We start from the raw sequence: 22,910 nt of genomic DNA, 5'->3' as shown, positions 1-22,910 counted from the left end.
CAAAGTGACCTCTAAATGACATGAAATTTGATGAGGAGCCTTATATCATGGTGTATAGGGATTACACAAAGTTACAAGGCCATTGGAATATGTTGAAGAATTAAACCAAGATTTGGGGGTAAATGACCAAAAGACCCTTTTGGAGTATGAATTAAGATTTAAAATACCTAACTATCTGACAAGACACCTTATAAGGAATCAAAGATTTTATGAACACAAAGTGATAGACTTATGAAAGTTTTATGCATGCAAATAAATGCTATGACTCATACGGATTAGGGTATACTTGTTAAGAATTTTTACTTAGTTGTACTAGAAGACTTAACAAAGAAGTCTTAGAATAAGGACCAAAGTTATACCAAGATTAAAACACTCTCANAATAATAATAATAATAATAATAATAATAATAATAATAATAATAATAATAATAATAATAATAATAATAATAATAATAATAATAATAATAATAATAATAATAATAATAATAATAATAATAATAATAATAATAATAATAATAATAATAATAATAATAATAATAATAATAATAATAATAATAATAATAATAATAATAATAATAAACTTTCCCAAGTCGTCTATGATATATATATAGACCAATAGTAACTTTGCTGCCAAAGGCGGCAGCTCTCTTCCGGGATAAACGAAGCTCCATCGTAAGAACAAAAATGGAGAAACCAAAATCCAGTTGCTCAACGCTTCAATCAATTGCAGTTTCTTTCTTCTTCTTCTTCTTTCATCTGAATGCTCATGCTCAGAGTCTCCCACCTGCAAAATTCGACGGATTCGTGTACGGAAATCACTCGGGGGACTTGAATACCATCCGTATCGAAGCGTTTTACGATCCGGTTTGCCCAGACAGCCGTGATTCTTGGCCGCCTCTGAAAAAAGCTCTCGATTATTACGGCTCTCGTGTTCATCTCGTCATTCACCTGCTTCCTCTACCGTGAGTATAATTGATCGCTCTGTTATGCGTTTCTGTGGATGATTTTCGTTGATTATGCTCAGAGTCTCCCACCTGCAAAATTCGACGGATTCGTGTACGGAAATCACTCGGGGGACTTGAATACCATCCGTATCGAAGCGTTTTACGATCCGGTTTGCCCCGACAGCCGTGATTCTTGGCCGCCTCTGAAAAAAGCTCTCGATTATTACGGTTCTCGTGTTCATCTCGTCATTCACCTGCTTCCTCTACCGTGAGTATAATCGATCGCTCTGTTATGCGTTTCTGTGGATGATTTTCGTTGATTGCTCTGTTTTGTTGCTGAGAAATTTTTGTTCGTGTTTATGAAATTGGAAAATGGATGATCGTAGTAGATTTTGTTTTCGTTTTGTGTTCCGAGGGTTGATTCAGTCGGAAGTAGTTACGAACTTCACTGTTGCTTCTTTACTTTGTCACTTTACTAAAATTTAATGGCTTGTAGTGGGATTTTTGTTTGAAGAGAATGAAATTGTCTAAACTTTTCACAGGAGTGGGGTAGCCAAGCCAGTTAACGATTCAATTGCAATTGTAAATAATTAAAGAAATTTCCCCAACGTGATTCTGATTATGCATGTTTAATGTACAAGTTTTGAATATTTGAACGAGGCTGTTTTGTGAATTAATCTATTCGCTATAGTATTGGCTCTAAGAACGTTTAATGAGTTACTATGTTTAAGATTATTTTGATCTCAATATCTTCTTTTGTCGTGGATTCAAGAGCGGTGAATTTCTGATAGTTTATTTTTTCTTGGATTGCAGTTATCATGACAATGCATNGTACAAGTTTTGAATATTTGAACGAGGCTGTTTTGTGAATTAATCTATTGGCTATAGTATTGGCTCTAAGAACGTTTAATGAGTTACTATGTTTAAGATTACTTTGATCTCCATATCTTCTTTTGTCGTGGATTCAAGAGCGGTGAATTTCTGATAGTTCATTTTTTCTTGGATTGCAGTTATCATGACAATGCATATGCTGCATCTCGCGCTTTACATATTGTAGATTTGGTGAATCCCTCTGCTACATTCACATTGTTGGAAGCATTCTTCGGGCAACAGGTTATTGTTTTGTTCAATTCAGGAATCATTGCTCACTTCTCTCCTAGTTCTTTCTTTAAAGCTCATGCTTTCTTTTCCGATCAATTTCTGAGTTGTTTTCCAGTTGTGAATGTTAGATGAACACGACTCTTCACAATAGTATGATATTGTCCACTTTGAGCATAAGCTCTCATGGCTTTGTTTTGGGCTTCCCCAAAAGGCCTCAAACCAATAGAGAGAGTATTCTTTGTTTATAAACCCATGATCATTCCCTAAATTAGCCGATTTGGGACTTTCATCATCCAACACCTCCCCTCGAACATAGTGCGTCTCCCCTTAATTGAGGCTCCACTCCTTTGGAGTGACTAAGTTTAGGGCACGGCTCTGATACCATGTTAGATGAACACGACTCTCCACAATGGTATGATATTGTCCACTTTGAGCATAAGCTCTCATGGCTTTGCTTTGGGCTTCCCCAAAAGGCTTCAAACCAATGGAGAGAGTATTCTTTGTTTATAAACCCATGATCATTCCCTAAATTAGCCGACGTGGGACTTTCATCATCCAACAGTGAACTAGGGANATTCCCTAAATTAGCCGATGTGGGACTTTCATCATCCAACAGTGAACTAGGGAATTAGAGCCTATATTTTTTTAAATTAGCAAGTAAATGGTCCTTTCCTTCAAACTGTCTATGTATATATTTTTTCTGGGTTCCATTTTTAAAATCTCAGTAGAACATAGGCTTGTTTGGTGGATTGCTTTTGAGTTTTAATTTTCAAAATTTTCAAGACTTGTAATACAGGGTGATCATTTTATAGGAAGAACACTTTTAAAACACAACTCCCTCAAACATGTTTTCTTTAAAATTGGACTTATTTATTTGTATTATTAGTAATGAAAGGTTTCTGAATGATAAATGTAAAACTTAACTCATGAACCTCAAAATGACTAGACAACTTAGTATTTTATACAGTCAAGACTTTCATGAAGACTAAATGATTGCATTTCTAATTAACAGAAGCAGTTTTACAACGCTGAAACTCGCTACTTGTCAAGGGCTTCTGTTGTGGATAACATTGTGAAGTTTGGAGTGAAAGTACTGGGGGAGTCCTACAAAAACGCTCTAGTAGCTGGCTTTAATGACAGGGACACGGATCTTTTGACGCGTGTTTCTTTTAAGGTACGATGGTATGGCGCTTCAACTTTTGGGTTATTGTAAAGATATATATAGTTATGTTATAACAGACATGTAAAATGCAATAGATTTAGGTTTGTTCATTTCTATAACGGCCCAAATCCACCTTTAGCAGATATTGTTCTCTTTGGGCTTTCCCTTCTAGGCTTCCGTTTTGAAACGCGTCTGCACCACTAGCAGATATTGTCCTATTTAGGTTTTCCCTTATGGACTTCCCCTCAAAATTTTAAAACACGTCAGCTGGGGAAAGGTTTCCACACCCTTATAAAGAATGTTTCGTTCCTCTCTCCAATTGACGTGGGATCTCACAATCCACCTTCCTTTGGGGCCCAGCGTCTTCGCTGGCACTCATTCTCCTCTCCAACCGATTTGGGATCTTACAATTTCCCTCCACAGCTTTGTTTTCTTTGCTGCATGCGTCATTCGTTTTGAACGCTCTCTTTCGTCTTGCGTCATTCGTTTTGAACTCTCTCTTTCGTCTTGCAGTTTAGCACCTCAAGAGGAGTCTATGGAACACCTTTTTTCTTTATAAATGGATTCCTAGCTCCTGATCAAGGGTCTCCCTTAAATTACACTGGATGGAGAAAGTTGATTGATCCTTTGATCAAGAAAAAGAAGAGATCATGGTCTCAGCATCTCTCGCTATAAATCATTCGGTCTACAAAAACACTTCATCTCCGTGGCCACACATCTTTAATTACTATATATATATATATCTATATGGTTTGCAGATGGAAAACCTGTAATCTTGGAAGGTATACGCACTTTTCATTTATGTGATAACCCATTCTCCCGGAAGAAGGTAAGCCATTCTAGATTGGTTATGCAATAAATGACTCTTCCCTGTGAAATATTCACTGCATATGTTGTGTTGTTGCTTTTCAATGATCTTCCCTGTTTGTAAGAAAAGAAATACATCTCACTGTCATAGTTATTTCATATGGGGCTTTCTTATTCACTCAGCTGCTCTTTCTTCTTCTTCCACTCTCCATTTCATGGTACAGACCTTGAATATCTCAAGAAATCAAAATCGAGCTGACTGAAAGCTTTCGTGCAAAACTGAGCCGAAGCTTTCGTGCAAAACTGAACCGACCGAACTGATCCTCCGGTTAGTTCTTTTGGTTTTATCTTTCAATTTGATGAGAGTGAGATGAGAGATAGCGCCCAAGGGGCAACTCCATTGGCTAAGACCCAAGGACTTTGAGTAATAACTACCAGACCTCTTGTGTTCAAATCTTTGGATGAACTTAAATAGAAAAACTCTTCGTGTGATGTCCCGCATTGGTTGGGGAGGAGAACAAAAACATCCTTTACAAGGGTGTGTAAACCTTCCCCTAATAGACGCGTTTTAAAGCTTTGAGAGGCCCAAAAGAGAAAGCCCAAAGAGGACAATATCTACTAGCGGTGGATCTTGATCGTTACAAATGGTATCAGAGCTAGACACCGGATGATGTGTCAACCTTCTTGCTGTTCCCCAAAGGGGGTAGACACGAGGCGATGTGCTTGTAAGGATGCTGGGCCCCGAAGGGGGTGGATTTGGTGGCGGTCCCACACCGATTGGAGAAAGGAAGGAGTGCCAGCAAGGACGCTGGGTCTCGAAAGGGGGTGGATTGTGATGTCTCACATTGGTTGGGGAGGAGAACAAACATACCCTTTATAAGGGTGTGGAAACCTTCCTCTAACAGACGCGTTTTAAAGCCTTGAGGAGAAGCCCGAAAGGGAAGGCCCAAATAGGACAATATCTGCTAGCGGTGAATCTGGGTCGTTACACTTGATGTCTCCAAACTCCTTGTTCAAATCTTTGGATGAACTGTTTAGAACGATAGAGTGAAATGTGTGCGCTACTATATGTTGGATGAGAGAGGTTGAATGGAGCTTGGGAAGCATGTGGATGCTATGCAATGGTCTGATGGTCTATGAAAGACCAAAACAGACCGAGAAATTGCAAACCGATTAACTTGCTTCGTTTTCGGTTAGTTTGTCGGTTTCATGTGGATGTCGAAATGTTATTACCCTAAACTAGGGAGAATCGGTCTTGAAAGATGTAAAACAGGAATGTCGAGATACAACCCTATATTTTTTAGCTGTGAATGAAGAACTAAATAAAGGATCCCACGTCCCATATTTATAATATAGATAAGTAAATAAATTTGATTTACATGTAATCAAATCTTATTTCGATTAGAAGGAAGAATTTAAAAAGTAAAACCAAAGCAAGTTTCGGGTTGAAATGAGAATCTTGTATGATTATAGAGATATGAAGGTCACGAGAAATTCTTAGATAACGAGCAATGGTAAAGAGCTCCAGAGTCTACTCATTTTCGCAATATACTTATTCAGTCAAGGGTGTCGAAGATACTAGTATAGTCACATTTTGACGACGAAGATATTTACTACAAAAATATAATTTGGGCTGGATTTCGATTGATTTGAGGTCTTTTTTAGTTCAAATCAAAAAGAAAAAGAAAAATCTCGCAAAAGGCCTTCTCCTTTCTTTTGCGAGGGTCACGAGCGATGGAAGACTTGCCTTAACCTGTTGATACATGAGCCATGGCCTCCATGCCACCATGTAAGCTATGAACTAAGTCATCTAGGATTAGTGGGTGACTATCTTGCCTGTGGAGCTGCAATTTCGAGTCAACATCTTTCGAGGCTTCTTAGCCTTCATAGTGACGATGACCTCTTGGTGAGCGTTCGTTTCAGCAAGAGATGGAGCTTGTCCATATACACCACTGAAGCATCTTCATCGGAGAGGCGATAGTCCCTTTCACTTTCCTTGCCTTCTTCAAAATCGTGGCATTGATCCATGTTGTACCATAAGATTTGATGAGGCCATTAGAATGAGACTTATTATTCCGTGCACAAAAAAGCTCTCGCACAAGTGGTACTCTGCCCAACTTCCTCCAATACTAATATGTAGATCTGTCAGTTAGGTTCGAGGTTCTAAATCAATCTCATAGGACTCTAAGATCGACTCGATCAACCTTTACACAAAGAAGTGATATTTAACTCCCGTTGAGCCTACCTTTTTCCTTCAAAATAGCCCACATGCTCCATGACTTGAATCTAACACTTGGTAAACATCTTTTACCATTTTCGTCAATTTGAGTCTTTTCAGCCTTTCAGTCTACCTCGAGTGTCGAGCTCATTGGCTTGCACTTGAATCAACCAACCCACAACGTACTTATTGTATCAAACTAGAATTAATTGTCCTAACATGTACGATCCGTAAAGTCAAACTAGTTTTCCCACCAATCTACTCGTTTATATAATAATTATTATATATACTCCAACTAAAAAAAGTCAAACCCCGAAATTAATGACTAATTTTATTTTAAAAACGATTTCGAGGAAGAAACCATGTGAACATATTTTGCCCTTAATAACTGTTATTACAAGCAATGTATCTCATTAATTAGCAAACCATGTTAACTACCAAAACTTAAAAAATTAATTAATTAAATAATTAATTAAATAATTAAAAAGTAATAATAACTCTTGTATTATTCCTTTGCCATGTGCATGATACTGTTTCAATCATTTTCTCCCTTTTCTTTATGATTCCCATCTTAAATTTCTTGCTTAAATTACACATTAAACCTTTTTATTATATTCATTATTTAATATAATTTTGCTTTCAAATTGTATTTTGGTGGTTGAATTTTTTTATTATTTCAATTTTATATTTATATCTTAAAATATTTTTATTCAATCTGTTTCTCTCTTTCATGTCCCACATTGGTTCGGGAGGAGAACAAAACGTCATTTATAAGGGTGTGGAAACCTTCTCCTAGCATACGCGTTTTAAAGCTTTGAGGGAAGGCCCGAAAGAAAAAACTTAAAGAGGACAATATCTGTTAACGGTAGGTCTAGATTAACAAACTCAAAGAAGACAATATCTGGTAGTAGTAAGCTTGGGTTGTTACACGTTTAGATTTTTTTTTCTTTGAAAAATGCTCGTGGAATTTCTACCACTTGCAATATAAAATTTATTATTATTTATATATATATATATATAAATTATGGGATTAGATTGAGATAAATTAAATATTTATTTTGGCGGTGGATAAGATATAAAAAGANAAAAAAAAAAAAAAAAAAAAAAAAAAAAAAAAAAAAAAAAAAAAAAAAAAAAAAAAAAAGTTCTATCTTAATTTTTAAGCTAATTAGTTGGTATACGGTAAGCCGTTATTGTTGTCTTTTTTTTCATGCTATCTTGCTTTCAAACTTACTTACGAGATCTCTCTGTCCCGTTTTCTAAATTTTTTTTCTTAAACGGGGTCAGAGGCTCGTGCATACGTTGCTTAGCCGTAAACGACACAAAAACAAATTGACTTAACTCACTTGTTGCTGGGAAGTGAGTACCGCACAAAAGATCCTCTTTAGCTCTCTCTTATCCTTAGGTCTTCCTTTACTGGCAGGTTTTCTCGGAAAACTTCAATTATTCTGGTGTGGATGGTAGGTAGGCCTATATTTCTTGGTTTCAAGAGAGCGTTTCTATCTACTATTATCTTAAAATAATCAAGTTATTAATGACTGGACGAAACCAATAAATAACCCCTCACGTGCGAAATTATAGAAGATCTCCTTTAAGATCAAACAATTCCATCGAATTGAGTATGAATTGAGTATGATTGTACGTATGATAGCATCTACTATACCCAAAATATGATTAAAAGTGCGATTGTGACGAGTGGTATCAACAAAACACAAAAACGTCAATAATTACTTTCAAATCGAAGTGTATTATTGAAATTTTTGAAAATTTAAAAATATTTTCTAAACAAAATTAAAATCTAAACGGGTATTTTTATCGATTTAGCCTATAATAAACCTAAAAATCCACAAAAGAGAGCATATGATCTGTTGTTGGCATATATGAGTAATTTTCCTTTAAAAAGTATTTTGTCCCTTTGCTTATTGTCCTGTTTGGATCTTGGATTATCATATCCTCACATGCTAATCTTCATTAATTAACTTAATTAATTTCCATTTTTTCTTCTATTTTTTCCTTCATTTTTATGCTAAACATACATATAATTTAATATATATATATATTCTTACTGGGCAACGGTTTATATTTTATTTCAAGATTTTTTCACATTTTTAACCGTGTTTCAAAAAATATTGGTACGTTTTAAAAAGTTTCATTAATATCCTTCAACTTTAGTACTGTATTTAAAAAATATTCATGAAATTTTTTTAAGTAGTATCAACACCATTTATCTGTATAAAAATGTTTATTCATGAAAAATCTTTTCGTCAAAATAAGAATAAAAATCGTCTATCAATNAAAGGTATTCATATTATAAATCTTACTAGAACTGCTCGTTTTTTATCAGAAGCTTGTGATTTAGTTTTTGATGCAGCAAGTAGGGGCAAACAATTCTTAATTGTTGGTACCAAAAATAAAGCAGCGGATTCAGTAGCCCGGGCTGCAACAAGGGCTCGGTGTCATTATGTTAATAAAAAATAGTTCGGGGAGATGTTAACAAATTGGTCTACTACCGAAACGAGACTCCATAAGTTAAGGGACTTGAGAACCGAACAAAAGACGGGGGACTCAACCGTCTTCCGAAAAGGGATGCCGTTATGTTGAAGAGACAATTATCTCACTTGCAAACATATCTGGGCGGGATTAAATATATGACGGAGTTACCCGATATTGTAATAATCTATCACGTTGGGAATTCCAACTATTTGCTCTTTAATATTTTTTTAAGTGAGAGTATTTTTAAATTTTTTAAAAGATAATTAAGAGTAATTTTTAAATAAAATATTAATTATTTCGTCCAAAATTAATGTTAATGGTATTTTTAACATTTGTTTAGTTTAAGAAAAAATTAAAAAAAAATTTTAAAGTTGATGAAATCTATAAAAATTTAAAATATTTTTTAAACTCTTTTTTAATGTTATTATACATTTGAACTAATTATTTATTTGATTTTTTTTTAAAAAAATCCATCTTGGTTTTTTTTTAGAATTATTTTTATTTTTATTTATTTAATTTAGTGAGATACTCAACACTAAAATAAATAACGTAGAAAGTACAATTTTTGTTTATTTAATTTTAACTATATGTAAAAAAAAATAGTTATTTAATTTTTTTTACTGAGTTAAGTTTTTGAGAGGTAAAAATATATATAATTGAGATATAATAATTTAAAATAGAATTCATATTGAATCAAATCCAATAATTTAAAATCATGTGGGATTGTCCATAAAACATGTTGTATGAAGGGAAATTTTTTATTAAAAAAATAATTCTAATATTTATAAATAAAAAATAAAAATAAATTATTTTAAAAAATAAAAATAAATAAATAAATAAATAAATTGTGGGGTAGAGTTTCATATATTCACATCTCTTTTGAGGCCATGTGAGTTAGGCTGTAAGAGCTAACACAACGTGGGAATTATATTAAATTAATTAGCCTTACTATATATATATATATATATATATATATATATATATATATATATATATATATATATATATATATATGCGTATATATTTATATATATGTGTATATATATGTGTATATATATATATATATGTGTATATTCTTAGTTTTTTTAGTTTTTTTAATGAGAAAGTTAAATTTTTAAAAGTTTTAGTAATTTCTTTTAAAAAAATTTAATTAGATGAAAATCATTAATTTTTTTTTTTAAAATAATATTCATTGATACCCTTAAATTTCTTTTAAGTCACAATCCCACTTTTGACGGGTACTCATTTTCCAATGACAAGTGAGCTAAGTCAATTCGTTCTTGCGTCACCTACGACCAAGCAACGTATGCTCGAGTCTCTGACCTCGATTTTAAGATAATGTTTTAGAAAACGAGAGCAGAAAGATTTTTGAAAGAGACTTTATATAAGCAAGCAAGAGAAATAACAACTGCTCACCCTATATAACCTTAGTAGAAAGATTCAAAAATACATTATTTTTTTTTAAGTTTAAAAATACCATTACTATTAGTATCATATTAAAAAAAAAAAAAAAAAAAAAACTTGCGAACTTTCAAATATAACATTAAAAAAAAAAAATTATCTATAACGAGTTGATATGGTTTTCGTTCATATATTGACAGTAAAAACTTTTTTTTTTTTTTTTTAATCAATGGTACTAATGCTCGCTCTTGAAATTTCAATCTTAAGGCTCATTTTGAGTTGTGAGTCATAGGGGGTTTATCTGATCAAGGGTCCTGGTACTATCAAGGTGCGAAGAACCATGGGGTGACTGCAATGAGCAGAAATCTCACTCACCTGCCTAAACGACGAGCAAACACTCGAACGTGAGAGAAAGGGATCATCCAAGGAATGTACGAGCTCCAAGGAGGGAGGCAAGAACCATGCTTTCAGAGACCTAACCCAACCCCCTGGTTCGAATCTTATATGAATTGCGAGAATAACTGACTAAGCCATACCTAACGTTTTAAAAAAATTCAAAAACATTAATGAAACTTGCCAGAGTATTTTTAAAACAAAATATTATAAAAATATTTTTTTTAACTTCTTTTGAAGGTACGTTATTATTGAAAATTTTAAAAATTTATAAGTATTTTTATTAATTTAGTGTCTAAACTTCAATATATCAAATAATTTTTCAACAGCGGCTATGATTCAGAATTTGGATTCAGCATTTGATGACTAAACTTATAAATTTAACATATTTTATTTAATCTGTAACGGTCGAACTACATTCGCTTATTATTCGCTATTTTAGACGACAGTGGATCATAAAAAATAAACATATCATGTTTAAAGGGATCGAGGTCAAATAAAAAGAATATATTAAAAAATTGTGAAAATCTGAAAAGGATTATTCAAAGTTGAGCAACTGAAGTTTATAATTTTTAAAGTATAAAAAAATTGAAACAACAATTTGGTTGTGAGGTGCAGAGGTCACATGTGAGGTTGTTGGATGGCTGATTTTGTGTTCTTATTTAACACTGCCTCTGCTTCTCAATTCAATGCCAACCCTTTCTTCTTCATCTTCTTCATCTTCTTCATTCTTCTTCATTGCCATTAATGGCGAAGCATTCTTTCGCATTCGCTTTCTCTCTCGTTCTCTGCAACTTCCTCTTTGCTGCCGATGCTTTTAGTGCATCGGGATGGTATCCCGCTCATGCTACGTTCTACGGCGGTAGCGATGCGTCGGGGACAATGGGTAAGTAAACGACTTTGTTTCGTAATGTTTCTGTTTCTTGTTTTTTTTTTGGTTGAACATACGTTTAATAATTATTTGTGCACGTGAAAATTGAATTTTTCCTTTCCCAATTGACGTGGGACCCCCCAATCCATCTTCTTTCGGGGCCAACGTCCTTGCTGGAACACCGCCTTGTGTCCATCTCCCTTTGGGGCTCAGTCTCCTTGCTGGCACATCCCCTTGTGTCCACTCCCCTTTGGGGCTCAGTCTTCTTGCTGGCACATGCCTTGTGTGCCACCTCCATTTGGGGCTCAGCCTAACACACCTTGTTGGCATATCGTCTTGTGTCCACATTCTTTTAGGGCTCAGCCTCCTGGCACGCAACCTTGTGTCCACAGCCTTTTGGGGTAGGGGCTCAACCTCGTTGCTAGTACACATTGACTAATGTCTACCTCCCTAAGGGCTCAACCTCTTTGCAGGCACATTGACTTATGTCTTGACTCTAATACCATTTGTAAAAGTCAAAACCCACCAGTAGCAAATATGGTCCATTTTGGGTTTTCCTCTCGAGTTGTCTCCGTAGGTTTTTAAAACTTATCTACTCGAGAGAGGTTTCCACAACCTTATAAATAATGTTTTGTTCTCCTCCCATCACGAACATAATGATTTTTTTTTTTTTTAATTAATAGATAATTTATATTTTTCACCTTAATAAATTTAATAATATTTGGTAAATAAAAAATATAATATTATAATCGTAATTTTTTAAAAATTCAAATTTTAATATTAAAATTTAGTCTTTACATTAAAAAAATATTTATTTATTTAGTAAGCAAATAAATATATATAATATAACAAATTTTCCTTCCATGGTTCACTAATTTTGTCGCCGGCCAAACCATCTTGTTGACCGTTGCAGGAGGAGCTTGTGGGTATGGGAACTTGTACGACACGGGTTACGGGACAAGCACGGCAGCGCTGAGCACCGCGCTGTTCAACGACGGAGCATCCTGCGGGCAGTGCATCAAGATCACGTGCGATTACAAGACCGACCCCCGTTGGTGCGTCAAAGGGGCGTCGGTGACCGTAACAGCCACCAATTTTTGCCCACCAAACTTCGCTCTCCCCAACAACAACGGCGGATGGTGCAACCCTCCCCTTAAGCACTTCGACATGGCTCAACCCGCTTGGGAAAAGATCGGCATTTACCGAGGCGGAATCATCCCCGTCCTCTACCAAAGGTAACAAAAAAAAAATCATATTTTGTCGTGAATTATAATTTAACATATATATCATATTTGACCCTTTATGACAGATATATTTAGCCTTCTATTGCCGTTTACCATACCTATCATATTTTTCATTTGATTATAGGCAAATATCTTGTATGATCGAGATATTTAGCCTTCCATTACGGTTTACCATCAATATCATATTTGTCATTTGATTATAGGCAAATATCTCATATGACAGAGATATTTAGCCTTTCATTACCGTTTACAATAGATATCATGTTTTTCATTTGATTATAGGCAAATATTTTGTATGATTGAGATATTTAGCTTTCCATTACGGTTTATTATAGCTATCATATTTTTCATTTGATTATAGACAAATATCTTGTATTCATTTATTGTTCTTCTAATCTTCTTTATAAGTTATTTGATTTTATAAATGATTATAAATTCGACAGAGTTCCTTGTGTAAAGAAAGGAGGGGTGAGGTTCACAGTGAACGGACGAGACTATTTTGAGCTGGTTTTGATAAGCAACGTGGGAGGAGCTGGAGACATCCAAGCGGTGTCGATCAAGGGCTCGAAATCCAGCCAATGGATGGCGATGTCGAGGAATTGGGGCATGAATTGGCAGTCGAATTCATATCTAAATGGGCAAGCTCTGTCGTTCAAGGTGACAACCACGGACGGGCAGACACAAGTGTTCAACAACGTTGTCCCTTCGAGCTGGAGGTTTGGGCAAACGTTTGGGAGCCGTGTCCAATTCAGCTGATTGGGGTGGTCGGATTGGCAGAGGCGAGCCAAGTGGGGTTTTTTTTTAAAGCTACGGAAGCAGCCCGCCACCTTAATGTCAGCCCGCCACCAAGCGGTCGCTTCACAACTTTGAGATGTTTAATTACTCATATAAGTGTTTTAAAGTCAATTTGTAACGTTATTACTATATATATAAATATAAATAGAAGCTTTATTTTCTCGGCTTAAATTGTTTTTTTGTTCGACTCTTTCTCGTTAGTAAGAAGCCTATTTTTCCGTTCTAACTCGGGAGTCAAAACGAAAACGCATGCTACCTATTGTACTAAACCTTTGAAAGTCCAACGTCGGCTAATTTAGAAAATGATCATGGGCTTATAATCAAGGAATACTCTCTTCATTTGTATGAGAAATTTTGGGGAAAGCCCAAAACAAAGTCATAAGAGCTTATGCTCAAACTGGAGAGTCGTGTTCATCTAACATGGTATCAAAACCATGCCCTAAAGTCTGCCATGTCAATAGAATCCTCAAATGTCGAACAAATACTCGAGAAGAAGCTAATTTAGGGAATGAGGCAAGTAACTTCCGTACACCGAGATAGAACCCTTTAACATATTGAAGGGAATGAAGAAAGTCATCCTCGTCCCGACCTTATTTAATTAATGCAGAGAAATCTCTCTAGCTCCTTCCCTTGTTTCACATTGAAACGGAGATTTCTTATCAATCATATGTTATCACATTAATAAATAAATAATAATAATAATAATAATAAATAAATAAATAAAAAAAAGAGCTAACTTTAATAATATAAATAAACCAATTATTGATAATTAGTTATGAATAATGAATTTGGTCTTGAAATTGAGGAGCCGTTATAAAGTGATTATTGACCATTTAACTACTCCCCTTTCCCTTCACTTCATTTATTTATTTATTTATTTTTATTATAATTTAAATAATTAACTATTTATTATGATATATATTGGTTGCTTTTACATCAAGGGATCAGGTACGCCAATATCGGAGATTCATTGANTTTTTTTTTTTTTTTTTTTTTTTTTTTTTTTTTTTTTTAATTATTATTTTATCAAATTAAATTCTAAAATTTTAAAATTTAATCCCGAAAAAATGAATGTTTTAACTATAATCGTGTACGTTCATGTTGTATATGTATGCATGTCTGTCTCCATTAAAACGATTACTTGCACGAGTGACGAGTCGGATATTGATTGAATCATAGGGTTCGTGTCAGCATGAATGTATGCATTACGTCACGAGAAAACTCGGGTGGATGGTTCTCTTCCCCTCCCTTTGAGATCACGAGAAGGGTTCATCAACTGGGTCGTGATTGAATGGTACGTGGTTGAGTTGAGGTCATTGTAATCTCGATTCGAGAAAAAGACGAAACACTTTGCTTTAATACGACGAGTGGTTTTGGATCACCAAATATTCCAACAACCTTGTCCCTCTCCATAACCACTCCTTTCACTTCCCTTTTCCATACATATAAATACTCTCATCTCCAACACTTTCTACCATTACAACCATGTCTCTCTTCTTCACCTTTCTTCTCCTCTTTTCTTCCCTCTTTCCGTCTCTCGATGCCTTGACCTACCGTTATTACGACCACACGTGCCCTAATCTCGAGTCCATTGTCGCTCGAGAAGTCCACCTAGCTACCGTCAACGACAAAACGGTTCCTGCAGCACTGCTCCGAATGCACTTCCATGACTGTTTCATTAGAGTAAGCAAATGGTTAAAAGGGTTTGGTTAATTCACTGTAGTTCATATGGATTTTGATGTTACGAGACATTTTGTTTTTGTGTTGAAGGGTTGTGATGGGTCTGTGCTTCTCGACTCCAAGGGGAAGAACAAGGCGGAAAAAGACGGTCCTCCTAATATATCGTTACATGCTTTTTATGTCATTGATAAGGCTAAGAAGGCTATTGNTTCTCAGTAATGAAAATATCCGTAAAAAAATAGACCGCCTTTGATTGGTTTGCATTTTTAGACTTTCAAGAAATTATTGAATTTTCAAGAAAGATGCAAGACTCAGAAATAGGCCGCAATGATTGACTCGAGGATTGGTAACTTGTCCCATTTAATTTGATTTGGAACAAGTGAGGATTTGGAACAAGTGAATATCCTCCCTGATCACTTCTTTGTCCATGCATAAATGCTTTAGAAATAGACTGCAATGATTGACTCGATGATTGATAACTTGTCCATTTAATTTGATTTGGAACAAGTGAATATCCTCCCTGATCACTTCTTGGTCCATGCATAAATGCTTTAGTGGATAATAACACCAAGATCAGTGCTTTGGATCACTTGAGAGGCTGTGAAAGAAAATACGAACATCTTGAATATGTCACCTTTGAGCTTGGTGAGAAATTTGAAGATGCTTATAACGTATTCTTGATATTGGATGATTGACGACGGTAAAGGCTTCACTGATTGGTTAGGGTTTGGCTTTAGGTTTAATACTCCCCATGTTAAGAATGACNGTCATAAGAGCTTATGCTCAAACTGGAGAGTCGTGTTCATCTAACATGGTATCAAAACCATGCCCTAAAGTCTGCCATGTCAATAGAATCCTCAAATGTCGAACAAATACTCGAGAAGAAGCTAATTTAGGGAATGAGGCAAGTAACTTCCGTACACCGAGATAGAACCCTTTAACATATTGAAGGGAATGAAGAAAGTCATCCTCGTCCCGACCTTATTTAATTAATGCAGAGAAATCTCTCTAGCTCCTTCCCTTGTTTCACATTGAAACGGAGATTTCTTATCAATCATATGTTATCACATTAATAAATAAATAATAATAATAATAATAATAAATAAATAAATAAAAAAAAGAGCTAACTTTAATAATATAAATAAACCAATTATTGATAATTAGTTATGAATAATGAATTTGGTCTTGAAATTGAGGAGCCGTTATAAAGTGATTATTGACCATTTAACTACTCCCCTTTCCCTTCACTTCATTTATTTATTTATTTATTTTTATTATAATTTAAATAATTAACTATTTATTATGATATATATTGGTTGCTTTTACATTTTTTTTTTTTTTTTTTTTTAATTATTATTTTATCAAATTAAATTCTAAAATTTTAAAATTTAATCCCGAAAAAATGAATGTTTTAACTATAATCGTGTACGTTCATGTTGTATATGTATGCATGTCTGTCTCCATTAAAACGATTACTTGCACGAGTGACGAGTCGGATATTGATTGAATCATAGGGTTCGTGTCAGCATGAATGTATGCATTACGTCACGAGAAAACTCGGGTGGATGGTTCTCTTCCCCTCCCTTTGAGATCACGAGAAGGGTTCATCAACTGGGTCGTGATTGAATGGTACGTGGTTGAGTTGAGGTCATTGTAATCTCGATTCGAGAAAAAGACGAAACACTTTGCTTTAATACGACGAGTGGTTTTGGATCACCAAATATTCCAACAACCTTGTCCCTCTCCATAACCACTCCTTTCACTTCCCTTTTCCATACATATAAATACTCTCATCTCCAACACTTTCTACCATTACAACCATGTCTCTCTTCTTCACCTTTCTTCTCCTCTTTTCTTCCCTCTTTCCGTCTCTCGATGCCTTGACCTACCGTTATTACGACCACACGTGCCCTAATCTCGAGTCCATTGTCGCTCGAGAAGTCCACCTAGCTACCGTCAACGACAAAACGGTTCCTGCAGCACTGCTCCGAATGCACTTCCATGACTGTTTCATTAGAGTAAGCAAATGGTTAAAAGGGTTTGGTTAATTCACTGTAGTTCATATGGATTTTGATGTTACGAGACATTTTGTTTTTGTGTTGAAGGGTTGTGATGGGTCTGTGCTTCTCGACTCCAAGGGGAAGAACAAGGCGGAAAAAGACGGTCCTCCTAATATATCGTTACATGCTTTTTATGTCATTGATAAGGCTAAGAAGGCTATTGAATCTGCTTGCCCTGGCGTTGTTTCTTGTGCTGATATCCTAGCTCTCGCTGCTCGAGATGCTGTTGTTGTGGTAATTCGTTATTAATACTTAACGTTTTTTTTGTTTTTACTTGTCGGGTGGAATGAATAAACGTTTTGTTATTGGAATTAGTCGGGAGGTCCTCATTGGGAAGTTCCGAAAGGACGAAAAGATGGAAGAATCTCGAAAGCAAATGAAACCATACAATTGCCTTTTCCGACATTCAACTTCTCCCAACTCCAACAAAGCTTCTCTCAACGAGGTCTTTCCATACAAGATCTCGTAGCTCTATCAGGTAAACACTGTATTAAATCATCCCTAATTCAAAAACTCGAACACGATCGATTATTCTAAACGGATAAGTTACGGTGCATTTTTAGGCGGACACACGTTAGGATTCGCCCATTGCTCGTCATTCCAAAACCGAATCCACAAATTCAACTCGACCGTCGACATCGACCCATTGTTGCAACCATCGTTCGCGGCCAGTCTCCGGAGCATATGTCCAGCTCACAACAAGGTGAAGAACGCCGGGTCCGCCATGGATTCAAGTACCACGGTGTTTGACAATGCATACTTCAAGCTGCTTCTTCAAGGGCGGAGCATTTTTTCTTCCGATCAATCTTTGCTTTCAACGCCGTATTCAAAGGCTTTGGTGTCTAAATTCGCCAATGAACAACGCCACTTTGAGAAGGCGTTTGTGAAGTCCATGGTCAAGATGAGCCGGATCGCCGGCGCCGGCGAAGAAGTCCGGCTAAACTGCCGGGTGGTCAGATAATATTTTAATTTTAATTTTTTTTTTTAATTGTGTGGAGTGGTTTTTGATGCTTTGAATTGTGTGCGCTTTTGAATTATGTATTTAATTATGGGAATATATATATATATTTTTTTTATCTCTTTTATTTACTTTAATTTTTTTAATTATATATTAATTTAAAAAATGATTTATTTTATTTTTTATTTTTGGAATTTGAAAATAAAATTTGTGGTTAAATTTCAATTACTTTTTTCATCTTTTCATGACTTTATCCTTTTTTTAGAAGGGGACAGCAAGTAGTTAATGAATATGATTTCCTTTACCCAATAATAATAATAATAATAATAATAATAATAATTTATTATAAGATTTGTAACTGCCCATTACGGCTAGATATTGTCTGTTTTAACTGATTACTGTCAGCCTCACGATTTTAAAACGTGTCTGTTAGAGAGAGGTTTCCACACCCTTGAAGGAATATTTCGTTTCTCTGTCTAACCGATGTAGAATCTCTAAAGATTATTCTCATAAATTAACACGAGTTTTTCAAAAATGTTTCGTTACGTAAATGATAATAAAATAATTATTTTTAAAAAAAAAGGGAGGATTAAAATAGATTATTTAAAGCTTAAAAAGCCAAAAAAGGAAATAAAATGGGCTGAATTTATTATAGAAATTTCACAGGTGGCATTTATAAAGCGAATCATATGAGTCACGTGACAGTCCCAATGAATCTTGTGATAAAAATGCAGAATACCAAATAAAATAAAATAAAATAACATAACCGCTGTTTTATTTTTTATTTTTATTTTTATTTTTTCATCTATGGGGTTAAATTGTATTTAATAAGTGAGCTTTAATTTAATTTAAATTAAATACTTAGTGATTTACTTTTAATTATTTCTTTCTTTTTTTAATTTTAAACTTGATAAAAAAATATTTTATTTTTTAATTAATTATTTCATGAAAAATTAAAGAAATAATAAAAGTATAATTTTTATATATATAAAAAAAAAATTTATTTTTTGCTCGTTTCTTTTCCCGATAAATCAATTAAAATTGTGGGCAGGAGCAGCCCAACTTGACAATAAATAATCTGTAAATTTATTTTATTTATTGTTTTTTTATTTTTATGTTCATTATTTTACTAATATAAGAAAATTTAATTTAATTTGACAAAACTCTACGCGGAATTTTATCGTATTTTATGATTAGATCATATAAAAGATTGTTGGTTAGAGGACAACGGGTACTTAAGGTGTAAGATGTAATAACAATGACAAAACGAGCTTTTGACTTAATTGTAATTACGAACAACTCATGAAATATTGACTTATAAGTTGATATTATATTTTTAGTTTTGAAAAAATATTTCATTCAAAATCCAGACATTTGAATTGTATAAGCTCTCTACGGATAAAATTCTTTAAGAAATTATATGAGATCTCACATTGGTTGGATAAGGGAACGAAACATTCGTGATAAGGGTGTGGAAACCTCTACTTAAAAGACAGAGTTTTAAATGGCGATATCTAATAGACCAAGGTGGATAATATCTACTAACGGTTGGTTTTGGCTGAGCTTGAGTTGTTACAAATAGTATCAGAGTCAAAACCAGACATTGATAAGTGTTTGGACTGTTACAAATAGTATTAGGCGGTTACAAATAGTATGAGAGTCAGGGTTTAGGTTGTTACAAATAATATTAAAGCAGACATTGATTAGTGTTATCAGTGTGCCAGTGAGGGACTGTTACAAATAGTATGAGAGTTGGACTGATCGAGGGCTGTTACAAATAGTATAAGAGCTAGTGTTTGGGGAGCTTGGGCGGTTACAAATAGTATGAAAGTCCATGTTTGGGCTATTACAAATAATATTAGAGCAGACATGGATCAATGTTTGAGCTATTACAAATAGCATCACAACCATACATTGATCAGTATGCCAGTGAGGGGCTGTTACAAATAGTATCAGAGCCAGACATTGACCAGTGTGCCAGTGAGGGGCTGTTACAAATAGTATCAGTGTCAAACATTGATCAGTGTGCTAGTGAGGACGTTGGGTCCTCGAGGGGATGGATTGTGAGATCTCGCATCAGTTGAATTTTTTACATTTTAAAACCGTGATACTAACGATAATACGTAATAGACTAAAAGACTAAAACGGACAATATCTACTAACAGTGAGCTTGAACTATTATTTGAGTAATTGTCTGGTGAAATTTGAGTAATAATACAAATTAAATTAAATAAATAAAACAAAAAAATTAATAAAATATTCACATAATCCTATATTCATGAACCACTTCAATCCTTAGCTCCCACAATTTCATTCATAACAAGTCTTCTTGACCTGTTTATGGTAACACAACACAAATATATATGTTGTTGAAGCTCCTTCAATTGCTCAACAATGGCGTCATCTTCTTCAACAAACTCCTTCAATATCTCACGCATTCCGCCGCTTCTCATCCACATCCCGGCCACCGCCCTAAGATGCTCCACCTCGCCATCAAGCCTCACCGCCATCCGACTCAACGTGTCCAAATCATTCATGGTTATATACGTCGCTCTCGCCGCAATCTCCATTTGTCGTAGAATCCCCTTATGATCTCTCCTCTTCTTTTTCAACGAACCCACGAAGCAAACGATCAACCCCGGCATCGCCACGATCCCGACAAGACTATGCAATGCCAAAACTAGTAGCGCGACTAGAACCGCCGTGTTCGATATCACGAAACAACCCCTGGCTACTTTCTTCCCGAAACGTCTTAACCTAATTTAAGAATACAACTAAATTATACGTTTAATCTATAAAATTCTAAAATTTACTATATAACCCATTAGCTTAAATTTACCTCAACTTTCTTCGAGTATTGTTCCGTAAACACGAGAGTTTACGAAGCAATTCGGAATGGGTGTCGTGTAAGCTAAGAAACAACTCCCTATAAACCATTCCATTATTATCGGAGCTTTGATTGTCGTCGTCGGCCATTGTGGTGGCGAGCTCAACCGTGGCATGGTTGATGCGAGTTTGGTGGACAGTTTGAAGGAGAAATTGGCAAGCTTTGAAAGCTTGAAAACTGGCTTCGAAATATTCAAGTAGAAGAGGGTGGCCGACATGGCGGCCATTGCAGCTCTGGAACATCTCGGTGAGAAGCTTTTGGTCTGGTTCGAGCCGACATGGCGGTGGCGATGGCGGCGGCGACGACGATATCGTGTTATTGTCTTTGTTGGTGGTTGTGAATTCAATGAAGGAGGTGGTTCTAAAGGCTTGTTTGTACTCTTCGTTAATGTTTAACTTGCGAGACAAGGCATTCATAATAGCCTTGTTTTTGTCCGATGATGATCTGTCTGTGACCAAATCATAACCATTTATCCATTAGATTATGATTAAAAAAATAACAATAAATAAATAAATAAAAAAATCTATAAATTAAATAATTAGTTTTAATAAAAATTAATTTTAATGCTGACCTGTCTTATTAAAGAGGCTGATCCAATGGGAAGTTTTCATCTTGGGAACCCTAAATGTGGAGTTTGGAATTGATGGGGGGTTTGTTATTTATATGCAAGGCTAGTCCAGAAGGGAAGGAGAAGGGGACACGTGGCAGGATAGGAGAGGTCCAGAAGGAACGAAGAGGGGACACGTGGCGATTAGTGTCCGGCTGCATTCATTGGTTGTTTTTATCACTTTCTCTACACGTTTATCGTCCCTCACACGCACCATCCTCCGCGTCTGATACACTTGCTTCTTTCTCCTTCTAATTATATATATATATATATTTATTTATTTATTTATTATTTTATTTTTTTTCCTCAAAAAAATCATTTTTGTTGTTGTTGTGTATTTTTTTTAATTGAAAATATATATTATAATCAACTTGGTTCGCTATATTTAGAATAAGGTTTAGGGTTTAGGGTTTGTGAGATTGACATTGGTCGTAGAGGGACGAAATATTCCTTATAAGAGCATAGAAACTTTTTCCGAGCAGAGGCGTTTTTAAAATCGTGAGGCTGACAATGACACGTAACGAGGAAAAACGGACTGTTGTAATAAAAATTTATTAGAATATTTGACGAAAATGTGATAAAGTAATGACCTGAAGCGACGTGACTATGATTAGAATGCTTGTTTGAGATAAGTTATAAAGAATTACGTCAACACAAGTTGACTTGTCCAACATTCTAATGATTTTCTGTCCCAATTTTGAAAGGTTAAAAAGAGGTGAAGGGTAATATTGGAAATTTTGAAAGATAACGGTATTTTTGAAAGTGTGATAGTGGAGAAAGACGATATCATCGAGGAGAAAAATGAGAGATGACATGGTAGCGATGGAAGCCAAGGAAGACGTGATGATCGAATAGGAGGCCATCATCAGTGGAGTAGAGGGAAGACACGACGACGATGATGAGGGATTATGTCGACGGGATAAGAAGATGGTAAGGGACTCTGTTGAATGTCGAGCAAGAGAGAATGATAGAGGATGAGGGAGGGAGCTGCACGTGTACGTGAAGATGTGGAAGGTTGGACTAGGGTAATTTTATCTCACCAGTCAACTCGACTAACAAGTCAATTTTGCAACAAACAAATCGATCAACTGATCGACGAGTTACTTATTCAATGAACAAATCGATCCTGGTCGCTAAATTTTTAACTTCACAATATTCTTTTAATTTCAAGCTAACAAAATAATTTTTTTATTTTTAAATGGAAAAAACATTCGGAATAAAAAATAAATGGTCTTTTATTTTAAATGTAATAAAATAAAATAAATAATATTAATGTAATATAATTTAAT

At 34.9% G+C, this 22,910-nt stretch overlaps 4 protein-coding genes and 1 long non-coding RNA gene across 6 annotated transcripts; 3 read left to right on the top strand and 2 right to left on the bottom strand.

The window, feature by feature from the left end:
• Window positions 1-631: 631 nt before the first annotated feature.
• On the bottom strand, window positions 632-1,110 carry LOC111799322. The gene is made up of 2 exons (XR_002815806.1): window positions 1,035-1,110; window positions 632-784 (listed from the first exon to the last, which is right to left on the bottom strand). It is a non-coding gene; the product is annotated as an uncharacterized LOC111799322 (long non-coding RNA).
• LOC111799321 lies at window positions 643-4,192 on the top strand. Of its 2 annotated transcripts, none has more exons than XM_023682839.1 (4): window positions 643-962; window positions 1,955-2,057; window positions 3,058-3,219; window positions 3,721-4,192. In XM_023682839.1, the coding sequence occupies exons 1-4, from the start codon at window positions 685-687 to the stop codon at window positions 3,880-3,882; spliced, it is 705 nt and encodes a 234-aa protein (XP_023538607.1). In that variant the 5' UTR covers window positions 643-684; the 3' UTR covers window positions 3,883-4,192. The 2 variants fall into 2 exon arrangements, 1 of the variants encoding a protein (XP_023538607.1); XR_002815805.1 differs by lacking the exon at window positions 643-962 and adding an exon at window positions 1,019-1,212.
• Window positions 4,193-11,247: 7,055 nt separating this feature from the next.
• LOC111799039 (expansin-A11-like) lies at window positions 11,248-13,390 on the top strand. The gene is made up of 3 exons (XM_023682424.1): window positions 11,248-11,405; window positions 12,304-12,625; window positions 13,078-13,390. Exons 1-3 carry the CDS (start codon window positions 11,267-11,269, stop codon window positions 13,388-13,390), a joined length of 774 nt encoding a protein of 257 aa, XP_023538192.1. The 5' UTR covers window positions 11,248-11,266.
• Window positions 13,391-16,923: 3,533 nt separating this feature from the next.
• LOC111799110 (peroxidase 64-like) lies at window positions 16,924-18,220 on the top strand. Its single transcript, XM_023682514.1, has 4 exons — window positions 16,924-17,127; window positions 17,215-17,403; window positions 17,485-17,647; window positions 17,733-18,220. Exons 1-4 carry the CDS (start codon window positions 16,930-16,932, stop codon window positions 18,128-18,130), a joined length of 948 nt encoding a protein of 315 aa, XP_023538282.1. The 5' UTR covers window positions 16,924-16,929; the 3' UTR covers window positions 18,131-18,220.
• Window positions 18,221-20,378: 2,158 nt separating this feature from the next.
• LOC111799111 (UPF0496 protein At1g20180) lies at window positions 20,379-21,625 on the bottom strand. The gene is made up of 3 exons (XM_023682515.1): window positions 21,586-21,625; window positions 20,967-21,462; window positions 20,379-20,884 (listed from the first exon to the last, which is right to left on the bottom strand). The coding sequence occupies exons 1-3, from the start codon at window positions 21,623-21,625 to the stop codon at window positions 20,416-20,418; spliced, it is 1,005 nt and encodes a 334-aa protein (XP_023538283.1). The 3' UTR covers window positions 20,379-20,415.
• Between the last annotated feature and the right edge of the window lie 1,285 nt (window positions 21,626-22,910).

Source organism: Cucurbita pepo, chromosome LG07 (assembly GCF_002806865.2).
Source record: "Cucurbita pepo subsp. pepo cultivar mu-cu-16 chromosome LG07, ASM280686v2, whole genome shotgun sequence".
Classification (NCBI taxonomy): Eukaryota; Viridiplantae; Streptophyta; class Magnoliopsida; order Cucurbitales; family Cucurbitaceae; genus Cucurbita; species Cucurbita pepo.
The sequence above is the reverse complement of the archived record's forward strand: the minus strand, read 5'-3'. Positions and strand labels throughout refer to the sequence as shown.

Bases quoted from the DNA above. Each gene is read 5' to 3' on its own strand.
- LOC111799039 (XM_023682424.1), top strand. From the start codon at position 11,267: ATGGCGAAGCATTCTTTCGCATTCGCTTTCTCTCTCGTTCTCTGCAAC. The intron at 11,406-12,303 runs GTAAGTAAACGA...TGACCGTTGCAG, and splicing joins CGATGCGTCGGGGACAATGG to GAGGAGCTTGTGGGTATGGG. The intron at 12,626-13,077 runs GTAACAAAAAAA...TAAATTCGACAG, and splicing joins ATCCCCGTCCTCTACCAAAG to AGTTCCTTGTGTAAAGAAAG.
- LOC111799111 (XM_023682515.1), bottom strand. From the start codon at position 21,625: ATGAAAACTTCCCATTGGATCAGCCTCTTTAATAAGACAG. The intron at 21,463-21,585 runs GTCAGCATTAAA...ATTTGGTCACAG, and splicing joins CAGCCTCTTTAATAAGACAG to ACAGATCATCATCGGACAAA. The intron at 20,885-20,966 runs GTAAATTTAAGC...TTCTTAAATTAG, and splicing joins AATACTCGAAGAAAGTTGAG to GTTAAGACGTTTCGGGAAGA.
- LOC111799321 (XM_023682839.1), top strand. From the start codon at position 685: ATGGAGAAACCAAAATCCAGTTGCTCAACGCTTCAATCAATTGCAGTT. The intron at 963-1,954 runs GTGAGTATAATT...CTTGGATTGCAG, and splicing joins ATTCACCTGCTTCCTCTACC to TTATCATGACAATGCATATG. The intron at 2,058-3,057 runs GTTATTGTTTTG...TCTAATTAACAG, and splicing joins AAGCATTCTTCGGGCAACAG to AAGCAGTTTTACAACGCTGA.
- LOC111799110 (XM_023682514.1), top strand. From the start codon at position 16,930: ATGTCTCTCTTCTTCACCTTTCTTCTCCTCTTTTCTTCCCTCTTTCCG. The intron at 17,404-17,484 runs GTAATTCGTTAT...TATTGGAATTAG, and splicing joins CTCGAGATGCTGTTGTTGTG to TCGGGAGGTCCTCATTGGGA. The intron at 17,648-17,732 runs GTAAACACTGTA...GTGCATTTTTAG, and splicing joins AGATCTCGTAGCTCTATCAG to GCGGACACACGTTAGGATTC.